Genomic DNA, 21,570 nt, shown 5'->3' with positions numbered 1-21,570 from the left:
TTGGTAGAACGTAACACACAGCTGCGTGTCTGCCTGTGCGTGGGTCGCGTTTCATTTTGAGCGTCTGCGCTTGCGCGAGCAGCGAAACCCAGAAGTAACACACTCCGTTACTTCCGGATCGCCGCGGAGCGTAACCTGAAAACACTCAACCTGAAGCATATTTAACCCGAGGTGTGACTGTATTGCACTTCAAGCATATTACTGTAATAGAAAATGAGGAAAACTATTAGGATACCCTGTACCGTGCACACATTACTTTCTTGTGCATTCTCTTTTCTCTCTCACACAACTGATAGAGGAGAGGCTGATACAGAGAGAGGCTCTCCTGCAGGTTTTTGGGTCTCATGCCATTTAGGTTTTAAAAGTGAGCATCAGCACCCAGAATTGGGCTTTTAAGCAAATGGGAATTCCATTGCAGGTATAATGCGATCCCTCTAGGTTGTCCTGTTCAAAATTCTGGCAGCCGCATTCTGCACTAATTGAAGTTCCATGTAACCTTAAAAGGCAACCCCACATACAACATTACAATCCTAGGTTACCAGAAAATGGGCAACATTTGCCAAGCTATTCCTATCCAGGAATGGATGTAGTTGGTGAACTAACAGAAGCTGGGAAAAGGCTGTCGTCGTCTCCAAGGCCACCTGGGCCTTGAACAACAATGCTGGATCCAGGCTTACTTCCAAACTACATATTTGTTCCTTCAATGGGAGTGCAAACCACCAACAGGCTTCACACCTGATTCCCAGACACACAAACCACAGTATCCCCATCTTGTCAGGATTCAGATTTATTTGCTCACTAGGTGGTCATAGGTGAGCCATTGTCTCCCAGAATCAGTCCCTGCCTGCTTACATGAGCTTGTGTGTGTGTTTATGGCTAGCTATACATCCCTGCTTATCTATATATGCTGAGCATTATGATGATTGGGGAAGGCAGGGAGCATTGTTTAACTTTACATAGTTTAAAAGACTTTGCTTCTTCGCAAATGGCTAAGTAGAAAGCTAACAAAGAAGCATTTAAAAGAAATCTTCAAGGAACAGATTTTTTTGGAATTTGTTATTGAGTCAGACAATATAGAGGCTAATTTTATTCTATTCCATCTTACATTTTTGCCATGTTGTCACTGGAATTATGCCAAAGATAAATTGTTTTGCTCCATTCAGCGTTATGTAGAACATCCCTGAGGACTAATAAAGGGTTGCAGCATCAGATTCCATCCATGATGAATGTTCCAAAAGAGCTATAAAAATCTATAATCTAATATCCTCACATATTATGATAAAATATCAAGCTACTCAAAGCGCTGAGTCACCCCAAGAGGAATACTTATCTGGATGTATGAGCCTAAGGGATGAACAACTTTCATCTGGTGTTAGGGCTGCAATGGCTGCAACTGTTGTGGTTAACAAAAATAAGTATCATAACCTCACTAGACAAATTATACCATCAGCCTAATTATAAAACATACAAATAACAGTTCTCAAACGATCATCATTCGTGATCCTTTGGGAATGGGAAGCACCAGCCTTAACAGTGTTATGGCCTCTGTACCAACTGTTTAAAAATTCATCTTAGTCCTCTATTCATACTGCACCACTTCAACTGGATCACTTTGCAGCATTTGATACTCATGTTAACCTCTTTCCTTTCCCCCACTGCCTAGTCACTGACTTGCATTCCTGGGTAAAAAACAAAAAAACATTTAACATTGGCTATTTGTAAGCCAGGGGTCAGCAAACTTTTTTCAGCAGGGGGCCGGTCCACCATCCCTCAGACCTTGTGTGGGGCCGGACTATATTTTGAAGGGGAAAATGAACGAATTCCTATGCCCCACAAATAACCCAGAGATGCATTTTAAATAAAAGCACATATTCTACTCATGTAAAAACACGCTGATTCCCGGACCGTCTGCAGGCCAGATTGAGAAGGCGATTGGGCCGGATCCAGCCCCCAGGCCTTAGTTTGCCTACCCATGCTGTAAGCAGTCCGTATCAGCACCCTGGACAGCTCCTTTGCCATTTCTCCAATGTGCTCCTGTTTACCAATGTCTGCCACTTGTTAAGTATCGTTCGAGTTTTGCTTTTTAATAGTAAAAAAGCACAAATGTAGTTGGCACCCTTGCTGGCTGTAAAATAAACCTACCATGACAGGAAAAAGAAAATGATGATAGATGTGCCTTCTAAAAATAGAGAAAGCAAACTTGTACTGCAAAGTCTTGGTGTGTCTTATTGAGCTTTCCAACTGTGAAGGAGTTGCTTTAAAACTATCCCAATTATAGCTAACTTGACTGTACACCAAACAGCTACTACAACTGCACCAACAAATTAATGAATTGATGAATGGCTTCCTCCTGTTCCACACCTTAACACTCTTAGCCAATTCACCTCCCAGGCCTGGATTTCCTATTTCAATGTGGGTTAAATTTCATTTTTCTGCTTTTTGTGAGGGAAACATTCTGCAATGGGTCATAACTCAAGTCATAGCTTTTGCATGTAAAAGGTCTAAGGTTCAGTCTCTGATAACTCTAGATAGGGCTAGGAAAGACTCCTCTCTGGGACCCTGGAAAGACATACCAGACAGTATTGACAATACTGAGCTAGATGGAGCAACTATATGACTCGATGTGAGGCAGCTTTGCATGTGCACATTAGGGAAGATGCTCCCAGTGGTCTTACCCACATACATAGGCAAGCCTTCTCTCCCCCCCACTGTCACAATGGAGACTGTAAGCTCCTTGAAGGAGTAGCCTATCCTTTTGGTTTGTGATGTTCTGTCATGTTCTACACTGGTAGCATTTTATGAATGATAACACTGGCTGTTAAGAGGACTTATCAACAGCTCAACAACCGTGGTGCTTTGACTGTGGGTAGCTTGGCTCTTCTCTGCTCTTGATAGTATCTGCCACACAACTGCCATTGGCCGTTATTTTCTGATAAAATTGGACAGTGTCACCTAGCAACTTGAGAGTTTTTTTATTATTATTATTATTATTATTATTATTATTATTATTATTATTATTATTTATTATATTTATGTCGCACACTTTATCCCAATAAATTCAGGGCAGTGTATATAGTACTCTCCTCATCCCCTGATCTTCACAACAACCCTGGCAGTGGGCTAGGATGAGTAAGTCTTACATGCACAGAGTTATTACCGAGTGAACTTCGTGGCTGAGTGGGGATTCAAACTTAAGTCTCTCAGGACCGAACATGTCACCATCCTGGAGTTAATACACAAATTTTCTCTCAGAGTTGCACAGGGCTTCAGTGACACTCAGCAGTGGTTAAAAATAAAATGTTTGCCATTTTTTTGTTGTTTAATTGCTTGAGCTCTTCAGTTGCTCGAAAGATTCCATCAACTGTGTCTCCGAAAATTTTTACACATAATAATAATAATTTATTTATTTATGTCCCGCCCTCCCCAGCCGAAGCCGGGCTCAGAGCGGCTAACAACAGTAATGTAATACAGCATTCTAAAATCAATTCATTATAAAATCAGTTCAAATCAAATTAATGGCAACCATTGGGCTAGTGTTCTGTGAAGAATTACCAAAGGAGGGGGGTCAGGCTGTGCCTTGGCCAAAGGCCTGGTAGAACATTACTTGGGAAGACAGGCAAACTAATATCAGTGTACTGGAAGAAGCAAAGATCACCAGTGTTGAAGCAATGATTCTTCAACATCAACTTCATTGGATTGGTCATGTTGTGCGGATGCCTGGTGATTGTCTTCCAAAGCAACTACTAATCCGAACTTAAAAATGGAAACTGTAATGCTGGTGGTCAACAAAAGAGGATTAAAGACTGTCTCAAGGCAAATCTTTAAAAATGTAGTATAAACACCAACAATTGGGAAGCACTTGCCTACAAGAGCTCCAGTTGGAGAACAGCCTTTACCAAAGGTATAATGGGCTTTGAAGACACTCGAACTCAGGACGCAAGGGAGAAATGTGCTTAGAGGAAGGTATGCTTGGCAAACCCACACCATGATCAACTCCTGCCTGGAAACCAATGTCCCCACTGTGGAAGGATGTATGGATCCAGAACTGGCCTCCACAGTCACTTATGGACTCATTCTTAAAACCGTGTTTATGGAAGACAATCTTACTCGGCTACGGGAGATCACCAAAGAAGAAGAAGAAGCTTGAGCTCTTCAGCTGCTGGTCACGTACAGACAGAGGAAGACAGTATGCTCATATTTCTGTTTCTTGATGTAACTTTGCAAATGACACCCATGCTTAACCTGCTCAGAAAACAAACTTTGCAAAAAAAGAAATAACAATACACTGTTCAGCTCATGTTCACTTTTATCTTTAACCACAGTTGCAAGATGTTTGCAGGTTAATTTTTTTATTTATTGAATTTATTTACCGCTCTATACCTGCAGGTCTCAGGGTGGTTCACAGAATAAAATAAAAATAAAAAACCACAAAATGCATATTCAAAATAAAAACAACAACAACCCAATAACCCACTCCCCCCCCCAAAACGCCCCACATTTTAAAAGGGCACAAGATGCCAATCAAATCAACCAAAGGGCTGGTTAAAAAGGAGCGTTTAGAAGGTTGCCTTCTAAAAAATACTAAAGCAAATTTATTAAACTAAACAGATTTTTTGGAGAAGGAGTGTGAGAAAAAAATTGTTATAAGAGATAGTTGAAGAATTATGTTTCTATAGTGATGTTTACAAGGATGGAAATTTAGTTAGAAGGAACATCTTATATTTTGAGGAACTGCTGTTATTATTACTCCTGCTTCTGCTTGAGATTCAGGCTTTGAGTATGTCAGTAAATATAATTTCTTAATTTGCAGTCCCTGGACTATATCATTTATAAGCTCTGCTTCCTCAAGTGTTAAAGACAGCAAATACCTGGCAAAACTCCAGAGAAATGGGAAGTCAAGCTATTTTAGGAAATGCCTGCGAAGAAACGAGAGAGAGAAGCAATCTCAATCCATGCAAATCGTCCACAGGATGCAGCCCAGTCCGATACCTTCACATTGGAAGCATCATTATGGCAATAAATCTCTGGGGTGTGTTTGGATTAGGAGAACAGATGGAACTGTGGAGAGGATGTCTGGACTAGAGGCTTCATGAGAGAGATGTTCAAATCCACACTTTCAATATTGGTGGTGTATCCAGTTAGAAGAAGTGTGACTAGCTTGTGCTTTCTGTGCTCATGCAGTGCCTAAGTCACTCCTTGCTTTTGATAAGATAGAAAGTGAACTTCATGTAAACCGTTTGAGCTTATTCCTTGCGAATGCCTCCTTAAATAACCCACACAGGACATAGTCCTGCCGAAGTTAAGCATTTCAAAGTCCATTAGTTTCAGCGGGAGAGTTAAGTAATTCCTTTGGGACTTTAAAGTGCTTAACTAGGATGGGATGTGTCCATATTATTGTTTGGTTTTTAGCCAAGAATGAATAAGGATATGTCTTTTTCTTGGAATTACTTCTACATACCTCTAAATCCTCAGGGACGCGGGTGGCGCTGTGGGTTAAACCACAGAGCCTAGGGCTTGCCGATCAGAAGGTCGGCGGTTCGAATCCCTGCAACAGGGTGAGCTCCCGTTGCTCGATCCCTGCTCCTGCTCACCTAGCAGTTCGAAAGTGCAAGTAGATAAATAGGTACCACTCCAGCAGAAAGGTAAACGGCGTTTCTGTGCGCTGCTCTGGTTCGCCAGAAGCGGCTTAGTCATGCCGGCCACATGACCTGGAAGCTGTATGCCGGCTCCCTCGGCCAATAAAGCGAGATGAGCGCTGCAACCCCAGAGTCGGTCACGACTGGACCTAATGGTCAGGGGTCCTTTTACCTTTACCTTTACCTCTAAATCAGGGGTGTCTAACTTTGGCAGCCTTTGGATGAGATCTGTCCCAAAGCCATTTTTTCCCGGTCCAACCCAATTTGATTCAGGGAACTTAAAAAAAACACCAAAGAACAAAAAATATCAGCTGGGTTCCACATTTTTTCATTCACATGTGAGTCTGGATTGCTTTGGTGTGGGATACTCCAACTAACAGTTATTGAGAGACTCAGTGTAGTAAGAGTCTGTTGCTCCAAGGGAGGGCCATCTGAGTGGCAAAATCCACTTCCTTGACCACTGTCTGGAGCAATGGCTTTCAACCCTAGCTCTTCCATGTGCAAAACAGTGAAGTCCTTGTGCTTCAAACAAGATCCTAGGCCTGAGGGCAGGGGTAGCCAACATGGTGCTCTCCTAGTGTTGCTAGACTTCTCCTCCCATCAGCTCTAGCCAGCATGGCCAATGGGCAAAGATGATGGGAGCTGGAGTCCATCAATATGGGGAGGGCCTTGTGTTGGCTTCTGCTGCCCAATGGCATTGCCAAAGGTGCTTCCCAGCCAAAGGAAAACACACAACAGATAGTTAATTGTCGAAGGTTACACAGGTGCTTCTACTGCTCTGCACCCCAATCTAGCGTAGAGGCTGCACACATGCAACCGGAGACTGTGCCTGCGTGGCAACTTCCTCTGCTCATCCCTTTTCAGTCCCCTGCTGGTTCTGGGAGACAGTGGGGCAGGAGAGGGTGGGGAAGCACCTGGACCTTCACTTGCCTGATCTACCTCTTCCTCATCTTCTGACCCATCCTGTGCTCCATCCTCCAACTCTGAAGTTTCCCTTGCCTCTAAATCTTGTCTCCTGGCTGGTACAGGTCTTCACAAAGCGCTCACCCGCCCCCCTCTCCCAAATCAGACTCCAGCCTCACTCCCCCCACACACACTCCAGCACCTTGCCAGTCCCTGACAGGCATGTTGTAGGAATAAAGGTAAAGGGACCCCTGACCATTAGGTCCAGTCGTGACCGACTCTGGGGTTGCGGTGGTCGAGGGAGCCGGCATTCAGCTTCTGGGTCATGTGGCCAGCATGGCTAAGCCGCTTCTGGCGAATCAGAGGAGCGCACGGAAACGCCGTTTACCTTCCCACCAGAGCAGTACCTATTTATCTACTTGCACTTTGATGTGCTTTCGAACTGCTAGGTTGGCAGGAGCAGGGACCGAGCAACGGGAGCTCACCCCGTTGCGGGGATTTGAACCACCGACCTTCTGATCGGCAAGTCCTAGGCTTTGTGGTTTAACCCACAGCGCCACCCGTATCCCGGAATAGTAGGAATAGTTGTAGGAATAGTAAGTAGTAAATTCAGGAGATCCACTGGCTAGGATGGATTGCTTTTAATCTCTCTAGATTTGACCAGCGAATAAATTGCTGATCTAAAAACCAAGCTTTCCTTTCCACCTTTTAATACATCTATTTTGTGAATAAGCATGCACAGTAATTGGTTCCTATAAACAATTGAAGCCATATTGACTCAGAGCCTTTTTGCTACGTAGTAGCATTATCGGACCCATTATCTAAGATTAAGATGGACTGGAAAGCAGAAAGGGACAACTGCTGCTCATTTTGCGAGTACATGTTTCCCACTAGATTGGCAAACCAGCCTTAATCCTGGCCGTGGGTACCCGAAAGTAATCCCCGCATCTTATTTACTTCCAAGAAAATATGCGTAGGATTGGAGCGCTCCTCTCCCCTGCATCCTACGCACGTCTGTTCAGAATTAACGAGGAGGGCTGCACGGGATTGCAATCTGGGCGTCACGTGTGAACACGCTTGACAAGCCCTCCTCGCCTCCTCCGCTCGCCGCCCAATCTCTCTCCGGCTTGGCCACTGATGCACCAGCTCCTCGGCCGCTGCAGCTTTAAGGCACCTCCCTCCTGCTTCCCTTTGTCCCTCCTCTTTCTCTCTGGGATCCGACCTCCATCTCTCATCTCCCTCGCTCTCTGCAGCCGGGCTCCGTGAGATTTCCCTCCTCGGCAGCATCCCTGCACCAGCCACCATGGCCGACATGAAAACAAGCGGCGTCTTCGCGAAAAATGTCCAGAAGAGGCTCAGCAGAGCGCAGGAAAAGGTAAGCCGGTGGAAGGACCGAAGGGGACGCAGGTGGCGAGGAAAGGAGCCGTCTGCCCGCCTGGGGGACCTTCTGCATCCACGGGGCTGCGGAGATAACTGGAAGGCTGTGGGGGCAACGGGGGCGGGTGGGTGGGGAGAAGGTCCTTGCGGCAGTTTCTGTGGGGGTGCAGAGGGGAGGGGAAAGCGCAGCGCCCCGCGGCGCCCGCTTGGAGCAGAGGCTCAGAACGCGCCTTTGCGCGCAGCTGCTTTGCATCCTGTGCAAAGGGCCTGCGAGAGGCAAACCACCCCCTCCCCCCGGTTCCACGATTAGGTTTCCCGATAAATGGATCTTGGCCACAGCGATCTGGCGGAGCGCTGGCATCTGGGCAGTGATGCTGAATCACACACACACACCTGAGGCCGCCTTCGCCTTAAAGGTGCGCTGGAAAAAATATCTCTGGAGCAGCTCCTCGCTGCTGTTCCATATCTGCCTGGGCTGCTAACGGAGGGACTAAGGCACGTCCTTCCCCCGGAAGGTCAGGGGAATCCGAGGGCATCGGCTGCAAGGCAAGAAACAAGGGCTTTCTGAAGAGAGAGATGGAGAGAGCTGCGCTATTCTGGTGACCCGGGGAGAAGCGGGCAGCAGCTCCCAGCGTTTGGCTTTCTGGCTGTTTGCGGATTTGGGCCTGTTTGAAATGCGCCCTTTGAGGCACGTCCGCAACTGGCGAGTGGATTGTTGAACGGGGCTATCCAATGCGCGTTTGGCTAATAAATACCCAATAATGTTGGTGGTGGATTCCCCCCCTTTCTCCGCTGGCAAGCTGCCAGTATCAGTGATGTTATGTAATATCCCTTGTCCCATTTAGTCATTATTCTCTTGAATGAAGTGATCCGAGATGGACTGATGCAATGGCACAACTTATTTTCAGCCCAGTCAGAGCTGTTCTGTCGCTAAGGGATGAACCATGTGTTGTTGGCACCCAGGCTGGGACCCCACACAATGGCTGAGGCTGCACTGATCTGCCTGGAACATTACTGGAGGCGGTCCTGAGTTTCCTACTTGGGCCAGTCCTTAGTTTGGCACAGGTGCTTGCATTGTGCATGTGTGCCAAGCTGCTCTGATAGGTGGTGCCAGCTTGAGAAATTTGAGGTCCCTTGGGCAAAGTGCCTTCAGTGGACCCCAGAAGGAAGGAGATGTGGCTCCCCCACTCTGCCTCTGAGCTTCTAGTGGGATCCATGCCAAGCATAGATGTCTGTGCCGTAGGAGCAGTCGTCCCTTTGGCACTCTTGAGACCTCCAGCAGACGCCCGACTTGGCCACTCTCTGGAGACAGACCTGCTGATGGTGGCTGGTGCAGAGGACAATATCACCTTGCACATTTTCATAAAGGTGCCGCCTGGGTGAAGCTGGTTTGCAGTTACTGAGAGGGTTTTGTGGTCCTTCCTTTACTCCCTTCCCATCTCTGTGAGAACATTCAGGGCATCAGGCAAAATTTTCTGAGCCCCTGTAAAATTTTTGGTTAGGAGAAGAAAATTCTTAGGGCACAACGATGGGAGCCTCTACAGTGGGCTTGCTTGTACCACCTCCTTGTTTGTGGCCTTGATAAAACCAAAGGGAGAATAAGTCCCTTGGTAGCTGCAGTGTAGAAGGAGGATTGCATCTGCAGAGCAGATCTATTCACAGACCAAAAGATTTGGCTGTTCCCCGGCCCCACCTCCATGCTTGCACACTTTCCATACTGTAAGAAGATTGTGTTTCTTTTAATAACCACCCAAGCTCATCGTGAACTAATGTGATCTTCCTTGCCGCGCTCACTTGGAGAGCGGGGCAATCGATTGCTAAGAAGGCTGTCTCTAAATCACCTCTGTGGGTATTGCCAAAGGCCACCTTGCCCATGTCACTGGACTTTATCAGAGTCTCTTGCCAGCTCTTTGGTGAGCAACAGCTAAGCATTCAAAGACACACCTGCATTTCCAGCTGATTAAAGATATTCCTCTAGGCACTGATGGTCTGTATTGTCCTGTTTCCTGATGGTCTAGACGTAAGGCTTCTTAATGTTCAAGTAAATGCTGGCAGGAACAAGCAGGAGATGGTTTGACTCAAAATGGAAGGATCTAAGCTTCCATTTTGGATCTAGAAGACCATCTTCTAGCCAAGTGGTGAGCAAAACACTTAGTTACATGTAGTTTCATGTGCAGAGTGAGTATCAGCCAACCTATCTGCAATATCTTCCTGTGCAAGTCTCAGTGGAACAAATGGGTCTTGGATAAGAGTGCAGAGGGGGAAGATATCACAGTAGGTTTTGTCTTAAATGCCATTTAATAAATGGCACATGTATAGCATGTGTTAGTTTGAATTTGTTGCATTTCCCCTCTAGGAGTGAGCAACACTCATCTAAGTATAGAAGACAAGCAAGACCTGTAACAAAATGTTAATGTGTGGTGTACTCTTGTCCTGTGTTTTTTTTTTAAAAAAATATTTATTTAAATTTTCCATTATAATACATTAAAAAATCAAAAAAGAAGAAACAAAAAAAGTTTAAAAACACATAGAATTCAGAATCCTTATTTTCAATAACATATTTCCCTGACTTCCCCACACCTCCCCCTCTTGTGTTCCAATTCAAATTGTTGGTTCAACAAGTTCTTATCCCTAATTTTTAACCTTTTTATATTTTATATTTAGTTCATTTTGAAAAACCAATTTTGCCTTGTAGACATCAATGATTATACATCAGTGCTTATTCTTAAAGCCTTTTTCTAAAGCCAGCCTAAATTCCCTTCCACGATTTCCTCAATTCTCATACAAATAACAAAACAAAATAAAAGCAAAACAGATTATAATTATACACCCTTTGGATTCCTAAACTCCACCCCCCCTTTCCCGGTTCCAATCCCCAATAAGCGTCCATCAGTCAATCTACTATCAGCCTGGAGACCTCACGTCCGAGGCTCTTAATTCTCTCTCAATTCCTCTCTGCCGGTTTTTTTGATAGTCCTTGGTATTAAACACCAAATCTCGGAGAAGCTCTAGTCCAATAGAGTCCATGTTTCTTCCAGCCAGACCTCCATACTTAAAAGTGGAGCCTGAATCTTGTTTCTTACTCCTTTCAAATCCAAATGTCTCCAAAGCTCCAACTTCCACCTTAATCAAATTTGTAATCCTTGGGTCTTCAGATCTCCACGTAAGGAGATCTCTCCATTCTTCAGTCTCCAATTCAGACCAAATTTTCACCATCAAGTTCTTATTTTCCTTTGTAGCCATCATGTCAGGCCTCTGGCTCTCCTTTATCATCTGTAAAATTACAGCTCCTCCTTCCTTTTCCTCAGGAACAACATATATCTCTTTCTTCACACTCTCAAAGCTCTCAAGTTTCTCTTCTTGTCAAGCTGCATGGGCTTCCTGAGTCAAGTCCTTATCAAATTCAATGGATTTGTTTACTGTTAAGTCCAGAGTTGCAACATTTGTAGCCAAAACATCAATTTGGCCTTGTAACTTTCCCAAGAGAACAAAGACTCTGTCCAATTCAGCTTGAATTTCCCCTCCTTCAGCCATTCTTGTAATGTCCCAAAATCCCCTCTAGAGGGATTTTGGTTACTTAGTATTCTTTCCAGTTCAAATCCAAAAATCAAATTAGTTTGTATCAGTTCTTCCTTGATTTCAACAAAGTATAGTCAAATTGTAACAAATATAGCCAGCAGAAGCAGCAGAAACAAAGTTCTCCTTTTCCGTCTTGACAGCTAATTTGACAGCTGTCAAACTCTTCAATATCTTCAACAGGCTCTCTCGCGGATCACTCCCGGGTCCGGGGGGGTGGCACTTCAGCTCCCAAAATTAGCTCTTATCCTCCAGTAAGGTTTCTTCTAGTGCCAAATCGTGAAATTAATGTCTTTTGCCCAATAATAAAAGAAAAAATTCTCTCGACCTTAGTTAGCAGGTCCTTGCTTTAGATTGTTTACAGGACGAGGAGGTGGACTTCCTGTTTGCGCCTTCCCCGATCGTACCTAATTCACACACAAAAAAATTTCTTTAAAAATCCAATTTCCGTACTACTCACGGGTTGTTATTTTGAAGTCCAAATCACAAGAAGAAGTCAGCGCTCTCCGGCCATGGCAGCGCGGCTTCACTCCACAGGAGAAGCAGTCGACTCTCAGCACCGTGCCGCTCACCCCGTCCCCCGTTCCGAAGCCTTTAAAAAGGCTCCTTCTCAGGTCGGGGGGGGGGCGCAAATGGTGCCCGCCGAGTCACCAGGTTCACAGGCTTCACCGCCTGTGATTTTTAGGGGTCCCCGCGTCGCCGCAGCGGTACAACCCTGATCCTGTGGAGCCGATTCCCTCCGGAGCTCGGAGGGAATCCGCCATTAGCCGCTGGCGCTAACCCGGAAGTCCGTACTCTGGTCCTGTGTTTTGGCCAGCCAGTCATGCCCTTTCCCAGGATACTCTATTGAATTCCCTCCTGCATTGTCCTTTCCACTCCACAACAGAGCCAACATTCCATGGCCACTGAGCATGCTCAGTCATCATCAGGCTGCTTTGGTTTTCTTCCTCCTTAGAATTCCCTGGCAGAATGAACTGGGCAGTCACATTTTGAATACTCTCTTGTGTTTATTAGCTCCCTGAAAATGGAAAGCCTTCTAGAACAGGGTGGGGAACTTCAAGCCCATGGGCCAAATGTGTTCAAACCTCTCTGTCCAGCCCTCAGGACACTTCTCAGACCATGCAGCCTTTGTCAGGCCTGCTCTGTGTAATTCTAACGTTTTTGCCTGGCTGAAACGCCTCCTTGACTTGTGATAATGCCTCTTGCTTGCCTTAATGGTGGAAGAGAGAGAGAGTGTGTGTAGAAACCTCTGACTGTTGCATGGCTGGACTGCAGCCTACAGTACAATGGTAATAGTCAGGGCTGGCGTATCCATGAGGCCAGGTGAGAAGACCACCTCAAGCAGAAGGATCCACAGGAACAGCAGATCCAGCCTCCAAGGAGTACATTGCCTGCTGCTGCTGCTGTGGTGGTGGCAGTGACAGCTGTGGCACTCTCCTTGGAGGCCAGATCTGCCGTCTCCTCAGCAACACCCCCCCCCCCGCTGCCTCTACAGTGGCCTCTTGGCCAATAGGAGGCATTGCTGGTCTCTTCCCACCCTTGTTCCTGATGTCAATCTTCACTCACCCCTTCTTCCTTAGTGGGGTGGGGGGACACCATTTTGTGGTTCGCCTCAGGTGCTAAAAAGGCTTAGTCCGGCCCTGGTAACAGTTTTCCACCTCTGATACAGAACCTCTCCCTGTCTGCTTATTTCCTGTTTCCTGGGGTTTTGCCTTTTACAGGGCAGGGGTGAGGGATCTTTTGCAGGGCAGGGGTGAGGGATCTTTGCACCCCAGCAGGCCAGCTGTTGTCCCTCACCCCTTGCAGGCCACATTTGACAGAAGGGTGGGTGCCCACTTCAGCCGACCATCTTTGCCCCACAGCAGAGCCCCTTTCAAAGCACTATTTTGTGCAGTGCCTTGAAAGGGGCTGTTGAAGATCTGGCCGTTGGCTGGTGTCAGATATGATGTCAGCTGGAGGCCAGGTGGCTGTGGCTTAGCTGAAACAGACTTGTGGGCCCAGTTAGGCTGGTGAGCTGAAAGTTTCCCATCCCTCCATTGTAGAAGTTGTAATCTCACACTGGCAGTCTGAATTCAGTCTATTCTACTTCCTCATTCTGCTGTATGTGTAGACCTGTGTGCTAGGACAAGGAAATTGGGGAAGGCCCATAGCTCAGTGGGAGAACACCTGCACAAAGTCCCAGGTTCAGTCCCTGAAATCTTCAGACAGGGCTGAGAAAGACCTTGGCCTGAGACTCTGAAGAGCCAGATGGACCAATGGTCTGACTTGGAATAAGTTCGCTTGCTATGTTCCTTATTTATAGCCCGCCCATCTGGCTGGGCTTCCCCAGCCACTCTGGGCAGCTTCCAACAAAATATTAAAATACAGTAATGCATCAGACGTTAAAAGCTTCCCTAAACAGGGCTGCCTTCAGATGTCTTCTAAAAGTCTGGTAGTTGTTGTTCTCTTTGACATCTGGTGGGAGGGCGTTCCACAGGGCGGGTGCCACTACCAAGAAGTCCCTCTGCCTGGTTCTCGCAGTGAGGGAACCACCAGAAGGGCCTCGGCGCTGGACCTCAGTGTCCGAGTAGAACGACGGGGGTTCCCAGGTACCTTGTAGCTTAGAAATTGCAGACCAGCCCTTGGGAATATGGACTTTTCATTTGGCTTTGTGCTTGGCCGGTGCCTAAAATCTAGTGCTGGATCCTAAATAAATGAAAGCTAGAAATTCTGAAATCCTTTCCAAGTCCCATTGACCCCTCAGAGGAGCCCATCCCATTCTGTATCTAGCATTCCTTGGACTGAAGTGCTCCAAGGCTGTGGTTCAGAGTAATCATTGAAAGCCCAATAATCATCTGTGCTTCATCATGCGGATGAATGGGCTGCTTTGCATACAGAACATCCCATATTCAGTCCCTAGAATCTCCAAGACTGAAACCCAGAAGATTTCTGGCCAATGATGAGCCAAATAGGCAAGTGGCCTGACACAGGACACAGAAACCTCTCAGGCAGACACTCAGGCATTCTTCACCTGTGACATTTTGTGCGTCTTATGTGTTTATATTTTGTTCATTTATTTACAAGATGGCTTTTCCATCAGCATAAGTCTTTGAAGTGGCACACAGCATGAAAAACAATAAAACCCAAACAACCACAACAATAAAGAAAGGTTTTAAAAAACATCCTAGTCCACAAACCAGCAGAATATTTCAATAACTACGATATAGCCATGAATTGAGGTCCAGGGTGGGAGAAAATCACTGTGAGATAGCTTTTTCCAGCATTTTTTTCTAGGGGGCAGGATGCAGGGATATGCATACCCCTAAAAATTTTGTGAATCTAAGTTTGGCCTCATTGAGGGACAGTATTTCAATATGAATAGGAAAATGAGAGCATCCCTAAATGTGTTTTAAGAAAAAAAAGCACTGGCTTTTTCTCCACAAGAGAATACAGTGGTACCTCTAGTTGCAGACACGATCCATTCTGGGGTGTTGTTTGCACCCTGAAAAGTCCGCAACTACAGCGGCGCTTCTGCGCAAGTGCAGAGTGTGATAGAGCGCTTCTGCGCATGTGTGAAGTGTGCACAATGCTTCAAAACCCGGAAGTGTACACTTCTGGGTTTGCCACATTCGCAAGCCAAAAAGATGCAACATGAACCTAACACAACATGAGGTATGTAATAAAATCATGCACAAAGAGTCCTTTAAGTGTTTCCCTTGTCTGCCATTGTTCTTCGGAATATTTATTAACGTCTTCCTCCTTTGCGCCATTAATGCAATACTTCAACTTATCCTTATGGCTATTTCACAAGTCTCAAATGCCAAGGGCAATGTTTTGGGGAGGGGGACCTTTCATATTTCCATAGACTTGCAAATGATTAATACTGTGTGAATCCAAATAGGCCCTAGGTAGAAGGTACACCCCCTTGGGGTTGTAGTGGGACAGCTCAGTGAAGATGGCAAGCCAGGATGTGGCAGCTGTGAAAAAGGGGAATGCCACGCTAGGGAATATCGGGAATTGGATTGAAGCTAAAACAGCCAGTGCCATATTGCCACTATACAAATCTATGGTGTGACTACTTGTAGAATACTTTGTGCAGTTATGTTACTTCACCTCAGAAAGGATATTATAGTGTTGAAGAAGACGAAGAAAAGGGCAGCCAAAATTATCAAAGGGACAGAGCAACGTGCTATGAGGAAAGGTTGGAACATTTGGGGCTTTTTAATACAGAAAAATGGCAAGTAAGGAGACACACAGTAAAGATGTATAAAATAAAGTGTGGTGTTGAGAACACAACCAAAATGACGAATCATTCTTTGAGGACTGGAAACCTTTTGTAGTATAGCTAAAGAACTATTCTAGTTGCATGAAAACGCAAGCAGGGTTTGAAATACGAGAAGCAGTAGAAAGACATTAAGCCTAATAACTAAGGACGTACATGTTATGTTCAAATATGCAGCATTAAAACAGAACATTATGGGGTGTGGGGAGTCAATGGATAAATTAAAGTGTGGATGGTAAAGTATTGTGGATGGTATGTATGTAAACTTTTGAAAACTAAATAAAATTGAAAAGAGAAAGTGGACACAGGAGAAACAATTCTTCCTCTTTTCATGATAACAGAATATTTAATGAAGCGGAATATCGAAAGATTTAGGACAGGCAGAAGAAAGTACTTCTTCATGCATCACATAGTTAAACTATGGAATTCGCTCACAGAGGATGCAGTGATGGCTTTAAAAGATATCTGACCAATCAAGCTATCAGTGGTGACAGGCTGCGATGGGTATGTTCTACCTCCACTGCTGGAGACAGAGGGCCTCTGATTATCAGTTCCTGGGAACTGCAAGCAGCAAGAATGATGTCGTCTTCAAGTCCTGTAGGCCTCTGGCTGGCCAGGATGAGAACAGGATTCTAGACTAGGTAGGCCTTTGATCTGATCCAGGAGGACTCTCTTTATGCAGGCGCTCTACAAGTGGGGTGCCACCACAGAGAAGGCCGTCTCTCGTGCCACCACTGCCCCCAACAGTGGGATGCAGAAGAGAGCCGCCTCTGAAGATCTTGGGGCCATCTGTTTGAATTTAAGGCCATATGTTCATTACCTACTTAATGAGGCACTGTAATGATTATCCACTTAGTTTCTCAATTTCCACATCACATTTATATGTGGACATACATGGATCAAACGACATCTAAATATCAGCTAATTGACTTTGATAGCAGGTATTAAGATATTTGTAGTGCAATTCTGTACATGTCTACTCAATAGTAAGCCTGGTTGTTTTCAGTGGGGCTTAATCCCAGCTAAGTATGTATAGGATTACAGCTTTAACTTCTTGTTTTGTGAGTTTATGTAAGGGGGAGTGCTTTGTGTTTCTCCGTTTCGGTTATTAATTATTATTTGTGGGCCACTTTCCCATAAACTTGTACCTAAAGCAGCTAACAATGCTCAGAAAGTAAAACACAACAACACACATCAAAACATGGGTTGGAGGTGATGGCAACTGAATTAGTTAACTTCACCTCCAGCAGCCAGATGACTGAGTCTTGCCTGGGAATGGGTCTTCCTAACCTGCCTGATATTTTCAGTTGGCCCATTTGCTGTCTCTGCTGTCCAGGCACTCATTGCAGCAAAGGGGTAACAAGAGCACAAGAGCTATCAAGCTCAGTTGGCATGCTGTTTATTAGATGAGAATCCAATATCCTCATCACACCACCTGCCACCCTGCCTGCTGCTCTCCTGCAGCAATGAAGAGGGCTCCTGTTCCTTCATCCATCTCCAGACGTGACTCCCAAGAGCACCCTTGGCTGCCACCGTTGACTGCACATCTGCAGTGTGTGCCAAAAGGACCATCTATGGCTGTGCTATTATAGTTGCAGGGTGGTATCTGCACTGAACAGGGCCAGTAGAATGGTTCACATGAAGAGTTTCCCTGCAATATTAGAGAGCAATGTGAGAGTCGGTCTATATTTTGTGCATGGCACTGGTGAGTTTTCCTCCCCAGCCTCCTCCTGTGTTCTTGAGTACAACTTGTGAGTTTTGGTATCCTTGATGATTGGCGACTGTGGGAGGGAACTTTGCAGGGTAAAGTATAGGGAAAGGTTCAGGTGGGGTCTGGGAAACTTGCCACAGGGACAGTGGTGCCATCTTCTGAAGAACGTTGAGGGGGCCTGACACCACGTCCTAATGTTACATGTGCGATGTTGCATGATGTCCTGACATTGCTCTGAACCCAGCTCCATGTTTTGCCTCAACAATGGGGGTCCCCGGCCCCCCAAACAAACACTGAGGGGGCCCAAAGTGCCTCAGCCCCCAGGAGCCAGCGCCTGTGTGCAGGGATGTTAGCCTCCATGCTGAAAGTATTGTGCAGACTAGCTCTCAAGATAAAACAGGGTCTACCTCAAGCTATACAGAGAATCTAGGATGGTTAGATTCCAAAAATGTAAAATGCTGAAATTTAAGGAAGAAGAGGAGTCATATGTGTGTGTGTGGGGGGGGGGTTATTAATGATTGAAAATGTTGATTTGTTTCAATTTAATGCTGTTGGCTGTTCAATGCCCAGTTCATTGCTGGAGCCATGTTTCAGAAATGGCTGGTTCATGGGACAGTAGGTCTTTTGCTTAATTATAAATACTGATTTTTAAATAGTAAAATTTTCTCTATAAAGATCTCTCAGCTTTTTAATATATATATATATATATATATATATATATATATATATATATATATATATATTTGCATTTTCAAAAACAAGAACAGAAAGCATATTTAATCCCCTCCCCCGTCCCACTTACAACTTCGTACCAATAACAGCATGTATACACATACCCTATGACTTCCCTTCCACCCTTTTCCTGGTTCCTTTGCTTTCCTACTACTCCACGTAATGCACATCTTTTTAATCATCAGATTTGTTAGCTATTAAATACTCTTATCTATTTCAACTGCTGGATTTACACGAGACCTGTTAAGCCATGTATTTCTCCATACTGGTTCTTGAAATAGTCAATAAACATTATCCGTTCCTCCTCATATTCCTTATCTTCGTTTTCTCTTATCCTGTTTGTCAGACCAGCCAGTTCAACATAATCAAACATTTTACACTGCCATTCTTCCTTAGTGGGTGCTAGACTTGTTCTCCACCTTTGTGCCAACAAGGTTCTTAAAGATCTCTTACGCTGATGTTCTCTGGGCTCACACTTGCCGAAAGCAGCATCTTTGTTTTTAGCCAGAGCAAAGGCGGATTCCTTTGGGCAGGAGTTGATGTAGTTGCGCACTTGAAATCAATAGGTGTGCTTGGAGTTGTTGTTCATTGGTGACAGGTGTTTGGTATTTCTCAAAGAAAGAAATTATTCTGTCTTTTTGTGACTTGCCCTGATTATTCTTTTAACTTCTCTACGCTCTATGTTTCTTAGGGGAACCTGTGTGCTAGAGTGGGAAAGATGAGATGATTCTTTTGTTGTTTATCGAATAAGCGCTTGTGGAAACGAAACAGACAAAAGCACTACAGAATTTGCAACGAGAATTGCACCACAGAAGCAACTTTTAAATGTTACAAAATTAGGATGAGCAAGGTCACTTCTAGGTTAGAAGATTAGAAGGTTAGAAGATTCAATGCCATACTTAAAACAGCTACTGCAAACCAGTGTCCTTTGACAAGGACCTGGGACAGACAGGCTGCTTTGAAAACACCTGCCGCCCCTTATAGGCAAGCACCTGTTGCTGGGGCAGCTCTGTAAAGCCTGCCTGCCTGTCTGGTAGCAGGGCTGCCCTCAGCAAGGCCACCACCAAAAGGCGGAAGAACCAATGGAAATAGTCCCTCTGGGGCTCCACTTCAGGGGTGAAACGAGGGTGTGGGCCAGCCCACTTGTGCTAAAATTATTGTTTTAATGAGGATGGGGTTTTAACTGCAGTGGCTGTTGTTTATTTGGGGGTGAGGTTGTTTTAAATGATCCTTAAGTGTCATATTGGGGACACGGGTGGTGCAGTGGTCTAAACCACAGAGCCTAGGACTTGCCAATCAGAAGGTTGGCGGTTCGAATCCCCGCGATGGGGTGAGCTCCCGTTGCTTGGTCCCTGCTCCTGCCCACCTAGCAGTTCGAAAGCACATCAAAGTGCAAGTAGATAAATAGGTATCGCCCTGGGGGGAAGGTAAATGGCGTTTCCGTGCGCTGCTCTGGTTCACCAGAAGCGGCTTAGTTGTGCTGGCCTCATGACCTGGAAAAACTGTCTGCGGACAAACGTCGGCTCCCTCAGCCAGTAAAGCGTGATGAGCGCCACAACCCCAGAGTCATCTGCGACTGGACTTAACTGTCAGGGGTCCTTTACCTTAAAAATACAAATACAAAATACAAATAAACATATAACGCTTAAAGGTAAAGTGTTATATGTTTATTTGTATTTTGTATTTGTATTTTTTTGTTTTATATTTTACAGCCTTTTAAATATGTTAATGTTTCATTGTTTTTGTTTTAACTATTTACCTTGTATTTTTATTCTGTGAAACAACAACAACAGGAAGCCTTTCTTTGTGTGCCTCCTCCATGAGAGGTCTCAAGGGCAGCAACACAACAACAGGGCCTTTTCTGCAGTGGCTCCCCACTTGTGGCATGCTTTCCGCAGGGAAGCTCGCCTGGTGCCTTTGTTACATTATCTTTAGACACCAGGTGAAACTGTTCCTCTTCTGCCAGGCCTTTAGCTAATTACACAATCTATGGCCTTTCAAATTGTATGTGTCACCTACTGTATTTGTATTGCTACTGCTTTATTTGTTGTTATGATATGTAACTTCGTGTTTTTAAATGGTAAAACTCCCTGTGGTCCTCAGATGAAGGGTGGTATATAAAGTAAAGGTCTTTTTTAAGGGGAAGGGGGAAGAAGCGCCTCAGTGCTGCCATGGGGAGAAGGTAAGAGACTTTCTCTTTCATGTTAGATTACCCACAGCTTTGCATGTTGCCAGATCTGATGGACTGCAGCTAATCTTAACAATTGTTTGCTGAAACAAGCCAAATTCAAACTGTAGTTTATGAAGCTGGTTTAGCCATGGGTTCGGATTGTTTAATCTCACAAAAACTGGGGTGAATGGAAATTGGAAGAGAAAGCTTTAAGTTGTGCAGGCAGAGCTAAGGTTCCCTGCAGCTCATCTTCAGAAGGCCAAACCATGGTTCAGCTCTGTGTGTGAAGTGGCTCACGAAAAGATCTCACAATATGGAATAGTTCCATGTGTTTACCTTGATTAAACTTCCTTCTAAATCATGTTTGGAGCCCCATAGAGCCTTATTTACCATGTCTTTTTATTTGCTCATTAACATTATTGTGAGAAACTTCACTTTTCTTCAGTAGTAACCAGTTGCGTTCCCAAAGAGCATAATGCTCGTTTTTTAAACGATATTGTGCAATTATCCACGAGAAGCAGTAGTTACAGAATCTTTACTTTTGTGTTAAACTACATGAGTCTGGGAGAGATTAATGATCCCTTCTGCGCTTGGTATAAAGAGAGACTCTTATAATTACCTGCCTCCCAAATACAAAAACCGTGTTAATTTTGACAAAAATGAAGGAGTGTGTTTTACAAGCAGCTGGATATGTCAGTTGGATGTTTAGTAAGCACTATAAGATTCCCAGTGAAAATTCTATGGTATGTCAATCTGATTTTTCAGAGTGTGTTATCTAGCTTGCTTTACATGCTTCTCTATTATTATTTTACCTGTTTTTATCACATTTGTATCCTGTCACTTCCACCAGGAAGATCTCAGGGTAGTCTATATGGGCGCGTCTTACTCTTTCCTCAGTATGATCCCGTGGATTAGGTGAGGCAGCGTAAGGGTGTCTTGCATAAAGCAACTTAATAAGATTTCTGGATAAGGGGAGGCACAGATCCAGGTCCGTGTCAGCATAGATCACACTCCAGTGTCAACATAGAGGCCTGGTTTACATGTCCCACTAAGCCAAACCATTGCTTATTGTGAATGTGTGAGCATGCAGCCTCCCTGAAGGGGATCGTGGTTGCTTTTCTCCTCCCTGATCGTTTTACTTCTGCACCATGCTGAGCTAAGCCATAGTTTGGTTTAAGACGTTTTCTAAATCTGTAGGATGCTG

General features: G+C 44.9%; 1 protein-coding gene across 4 annotated transcripts in view; it reads left to right on the top strand.

Annotated features, from left to right (window-relative positions):
- The first annotated feature begins 7,640 nt into the window (after positions 1-7,640).
- Positions 7,641-21,570, top strand: part of AMPH (amphiphysin) — an 87,772-nt gene continuing 73,842 nt past the window's right edge. For 3 of the 4 annotated variants that reach the window (XM_053359841.1, XM_053359842.1, XM_053359840.1), the window contains exon 1: positions 7,683-7,914. In XM_053359841.1, the coding sequence (XP_053215816.1) occupies positions 7,843-7,914 (72 nt within the window). In that variant the 5' untranslated portion in view covers positions 7,683-7,842. Of the gene's footprint in view, positions 7,915-21,570 lie in introns of all 4 variants that reach the window. The other variant, XM_053359839.1, reaches the window with a different exon arrangement.

Source organism: Podarcis raffonei, chromosome 12, assembly GCF_027172205.1.
Source record: "Podarcis raffonei isolate rPodRaf1 chromosome 12, rPodRaf1.pri, whole genome shotgun sequence".
In the NCBI taxonomy this organism is placed as follows: domain Eukaryota; kingdom Metazoa; phylum Chordata; class Lepidosauria; order Squamata; family Lacertidae; genus Podarcis; species Podarcis raffonei.
The sequence above is the reverse complement of the archived record's forward strand: the minus strand, read 5'-3'. Positions and strand labels throughout refer to the sequence as shown.